Source organism: Solanum tuberosum, unplaced genomic scaffold (genome assembly GCF_000226075.1).
Source record: "Solanum tuberosum cultivar DM 1-3 516 R44 unplaced genomic scaffold, SolTub_3.0 scf00010, whole genome shotgun sequence".
Taxonomy (NCBI): Eukaryota; Viridiplantae; Streptophyta; class Magnoliopsida; order Solanales; family Solanaceae; genus Solanum; species Solanum tuberosum.
The window spans coordinates 246,422-251,893 of NW_006238936.1; the positions used below are offsets into that span (position 1 = coordinate 246,422).

Below are 5,472 nucleotides of genomic sequence, written 5' to 3' on the forward strand. Positions count from 1 at the left end.
AATGAGCAAAACATAGTTTATAAGCAAGATATTGAAATATTCTAAGGCACCGCATTGATAAATCACATATCCCTCCATTTTTTTATGGTTCAAATTACAAACTATCAAATACAGAGAATTTTGTTAAGATTCACTAGTCAACAATAGTCGTAACTAACAATTCTTTAATATAATCTCTTTTTACATGGTAAAAACAATCTCTTCACACCGAACCTGAATTATTATTTTTTGCAAAATTTAAAATGATGAGTCTTTCTTACAAAATATTAACTTATGGCTCAAATTTTACATTTTACAAAAAATTGAAATCAGAATTTGGAATCTCAAATCTTGCTCTTGGAGAATTATGAAATCATGATCCCAAATCGCATGTCTAAACTCCCACTAAGAAAAATATAACTTAAGAAATCCAAATTATATGTCCAAACCAAACTTCAATGACCATGAATACTAGGAACAACAAGAACATGGATAATCAACATACTAATGAGGGCACTGATGAGCTAGTTCAAAAGAAAGAGTTGAATCTAGAAGAGAAGAACCAAATATGAAACTCGCAAAACCGTGAAAATTTAGGAATACTTTAGTCATCTTCTATTGTTTTCCTTCCTAAAAGCTCCTACATTTTTGCTCTTCACAACCTTAGGTTGGACGTGAAGGTGCTTACCATCCCATATTTTAGCCATCAACTCTAAAGCACAACATGGATTTTGTTTTCATTTGAAGGGGTAAAGAAAGAAGTAAATAAATGAATGGAGTAAATGGTAATGGTAATATTCATTGTATCTTACACTAGTCCAAACAAATAGGACTACAAGAAGCTCAAAAATGAAATATAAACACTATTCTATAGTATTCACCTATACAACCTCTAGTATTGGCCTACAACGTGGAAGAAAATCCAGAAAACATAATGACAGTAAAATACATAAAAATAGATCAAGAATATAACTTGCAAAAATTCTAGGAGCCAAGCTTGAAATGCACCATCAATTGCTTGAAGTTACCTGTGCATCTCAGAAGGTAACTCTCCATCTTCTATCTTGCACATAACGTGTTGATCAGCACGTGACCAAGCATAACGTCCACAAAGTATTGGTGCCCAATCTGGCCATCCCTCCACTTCAACTTGGCAGGAGCACGGCCATAATGCACCCCGTCATTGCATCTGTTGTCGTAGTGCCATGGATAAGTCATGTCGAAATCATCAATGACACGATCAACTAAACCATATGCCCTAAACTTATCCAAGACTACCCCATTGAAGGCCTCCATTTTACTTGGATTGAATGCTAATTGTCTAGCATATCCACCGGTGGTAATTGTGGTCCTATATATGACTTCGGGCGGTGTCAACCCTCTCTGCCTTACCCCATTAAATACCTCAGCCCAGAATGATGCAGCATAGTCAGCACCTTCAATAAAATGCCTAACATTAGGCCAATACACTCCATCATGTAAGCCTGAATTCATGATTATAGTGTCTGGAACAACATGTCCAGAGAAGTAGCCTTTCAAAAGTTCTCTATAGCCAGCATCTCTCAATGAATTCAAGCCTTGATAATTGCCTGTTTGGTTATGATGCCCATTGAAAATGTTAGTAAATCGAACTGTTTGTGATGGATTCCTCGGGTTGGTGACGTTCAAATCAGATCTTCTTGGGACGTCCTTTATATCATTCACATCTAAAATGAAATTAAGGATGTTTCTCACTGTGTCACAATGATTCGAATCACCCCACCAGAAAATCCAACGATCGTTCAAACAATTCCATGCTTCTTCACTTGAGAACATCTTGAATGAACAATGTGTTGAATATACCCAACCATTGCTCTCCAAGGATCCCAATGGACCATCACACCATGGTTTTTGGCATGGAAAATTTGGTTCTTGGCATCTGTATCTCCCATCTCTGCTTATTGGACAGCTATCATTCTTGGCATGACGAGTCCATCGACCAGACCAAACATCTCTAACAAGATCTGACTTCTTGCATTGAGATATTTCAGGTAAATCAACAGAGGACTTGGAGAATCTGATTGGGATCACGCGCAGAACCTTGTCAAATGCAAATCTTACAGGCGAAAACTTCAAGCCTTCATGATGTCGAAATAGTAGGATAATTGTAAGATTGTAATCTCCAGCAAAATCAGGGTGGACTTGCAGGGAAAACTGATAAGTACCATTGCCAAAATCTTTAATAGGAGGTCTAGACTTCCATGTTTCACCAGAAATATCAGTTTCATAATAATCACCACCCAAACAATGGGGTTTCCCAGAATCATCCAATGCATGAAAAACAAACTCATGAATATCCCCAGTTGACAACTCAATATTCTCACGACCATCCAAAGCAGGGATATTTACATCCACAGTTCTTGACTCCCTACACGGCTCGCCACCAGGAGCCAACCACTTCCTAAGAAGATTCGACGAATAGTTTGCCTCTAATTCAGCTGAAATCCACCTAAAAACTCCTGGTCTTGAATCCTCTACCCGTTCCAGTTCCTTATTCGACACCATTTCAAGACTGAAATCAGGGGCATTACCTTGATTTTCAGTCAAATTAACTGGTTGAGGTTCAACTTTAGGAGCAAGATTTTTTCGGGTAAAATCTCGATTCAAATTCTGTTGAGTATTTACAGAATGAGGTCTTAAAGAAATATTAGTAAAGCTGAAATCTTTAAAGCCAGGACTAAACTTTCTTGAACTATTAACCTTCAACAAAACAAAATCTCTCTGAAAACTACCCACACTAACACCATCAATCCCCCACACAATCAAGATTCCAAGAAAAACACCCATTGTCAATAGCTTAAACCACCATTGAACTTTGGGGTTATTAGACCTCATACCCCACCCAAAATTTCCAGCTTTCTCAGGCATCTGAGATGAAAACATCTTGTCAATGTTGACACCAACTCACCAAACTCCAACAAAACAACCAAGAACCATAAAAAAGCTTCACCTTTTCCCCCAAATCTTTGACACCAACAGCAAGAACTGTACAAACTCACCAAGAATCTTGCAAAAACTCACCTACTAGTAAAAAAGATTAAATCTTTACATTAAGTTTCTGACAAACAATAGAAATCAATAAATACCCAATTCTTGAAACAAGATAATAAGTAGTACTACAACTTCTTTTTCAATAAAAATGTAATGAAAAAAAGCTAAATAAATATAGTGAAACTCACAAGTAATAAAGCTTCATGAAAAAGCAGAGCCAAGTTTGTCAAAGCTTTTAGGCAGCACAAAAGTATAACAAGGAAAATGATAAGCTTATTGTATATAGACAATGAAAAATCATGAACAAGAAGATTCCAACTACGATACAAAAAAGTTACTACTGAAAAAATTATTTTAAAAAACTGTTTATCTGTAATTGATATTAACAATTGTCGATAATACCCTTGAAATTGTGTAGAATTACTATATTGCACGTCACCGACAGACACGGAAATGGAATATTGAGCCGCGGAACATGGGACTTTTAGCCCAGCGCCCTTACCGGGGCATTTCTGTCTTCTTGAAATTATTATTTGCCACGTGGCACACTAATTTATTTTGATTAGTATTTATTTATGTTAAAAACAAAAATTACGCTAAATGTCATTCTTCTTAATTTGAGTTGGAATCAAACTGTTTTCTATAATTAGTTGAGTTATAGTTATATGAATCTAAGAGCTATTTTTAGACTCTATATTATCATAGTTTGGAGTGTTAATTAATTTGACTTTATTAGCTCTTTCCTTATACGTTAAAAATCGAAAATATAATCAAAATTATATAAGATAGAATAGAATTATTTTCTTATTTTTAATCAATATTTTCACCCCGTAAGAGTATATGATATGAATGCTATGAAAAATAAAATATCAACTTCTTAGTTTTGTTACTTTGTATATGTGAATTTACATATATATATATATATATATATATATATATTACAAATTTGTATATGTATTAAGTTAGAGAGAATATAGAAGAAGTAAGAGGTTTTACCTGATAACTCAAAATCTCTTCAATCTTATCATAAGAAAATACTCCAATAATAGTTGTCCACTGAACTTTACCACCTCTTAAGAAATTAAGAAATTATAAATAAAAGAATAATCTTACTATATCACTTTTTGAATATAATAAATACAATATATTGAAAAATGTAATAGAGAATTGATTATAATCAATGATCAGAGTATATTATGAATTAAGTGTAAAATTATCCATTAATTTCATAAAGTGAAAAAGTATTGTTGGACATCCTAAAATAACATAGTGAACAACTATTGTTGGACAGAAAAGCATATGACAGACCCTATTTATAATACTAAAAATTTAAATTTGTATATGTGAATTTATATATATATATATATATATATATATATATATTACAAATTTGTATATGTATTAAGTTAGAGAGAATATAGAAGAAGTAAGAGGTTTTACCTGATAACTCAAAATCTCTTCAATCTTATCATAAGAAAATACTCCAATAATAGTTGTCCACTGAACTTTACCACCTCTTAAGAAATTAAGAAATTATAAATAAAAGAATAATCTTACTATATCACTTTTTGAATATAATAAATACAATATATTGAAAAATGTAATAGAGAATTGATTATAATCAATGATCAGAGTATATTATGAATTAAGTGTAAAATTATCCATTAATTTCATAAAGTGAAAAAGTATTGTTGGACATCCTAAAATAACATAGTGAACAACTATTGTTGGACAGAAAAGCATATGACAGACCCTATTTATAATACTAAAAATTTAAATTAAATTAAAACTAGAAAACTTATTTCAATATAAACTAAGACAAAACTTAAATTAATATATATATATAAGGAAGAGGAAGAAGGGAGGTGAAGCTAGGTATATATATATATATAATATTATAATTCCTGTTCTTATTTTATTTGCTAGAGGAAATCAATTAGTATGTGAGTGATATTAATTATAGAAAATCATCATTTGATAATCTTGTTCTAAATAAAGGCGTCTATTCAATCATAGCTTAAAATAATAAACTTACTTTTAGAAAAAAGATATATCCTAAATGGATTCCTTGAAAATAATTTAATCAAACAGTAGAAGCTTTCAATTAATTTTATAAACTTATGTCACAATCAAATATTATTTGCTTAAAAGCCACCAAAATAAACAAACATATTTCATCTTCTTTTTGACTACGATCAATACATTTGCATTTTCAATCATTACGCCGAAAAGTTTATTGATTTTTGAATTAAGTCGTTTGGTCGAGAATAAGTTATTTCAGAAATATTTTGGAATTAGTTATCTTGAGATAACTTATTCCATCATGTATATAAGATAATTTATCTCATTACTATGGTATATGTGGTAGGATAAATTATCTCAAACATAACAATTGAACAAGACAACAATTTTTTTTATCTTTGAACTATTTTTATCCCAAAACTATTTATTTTCCCTCACACC

At 31.7% G+C, this 5,472-nt stretch overlaps 1 protein-coding gene across 2 annotated transcripts; it reads right to left on the reverse strand.

Moving 5' to 3' along the window:
• Nucleotides 1-749: 749 nt before the first annotated feature.
• Nucleotides 750-3,333, reverse strand: LOC102598761 (uncharacterized). 2 transcript variants are annotated; one of them, XM_006339344.2, is made up of 2 exons: nt 3,198-3,333; nt 750-3,039 (listed from the first exon to the last, which is right to left on the reverse strand). In XM_006339344.2, the coding sequence occupies exon 2, from the start codon at nt 2,899-2,901 to the stop codon at nt 1,039-1,041; it is 1,863 nt and encodes a 620-aa protein (XP_006339406.1). In that variant the 5' UTR covers nt 2,902-3,039; nt 3,198-3,333; the 3' UTR covers nt 750-1,038. The 2 variants fall into 2 exon arrangements, with proteins under 2 accessions (XP_006339406.1, XP_015166692.1); XM_015311206.1 differs by having other exon boundaries at nt 750-3,042.
• Nucleotides 3,334-5,472: the final 2,139 nt, after the last annotated feature.

What these genes read in the sequence shown, in the direction of transcription:
- LOC102598761 (XM_006339344.2), bottom strand. Translation starts at nt 2,901, where the DNA reads ATGTTTTCATCTCAGATGCCTGAGAAAGCTGGAAATTTTGGGTGGGGT.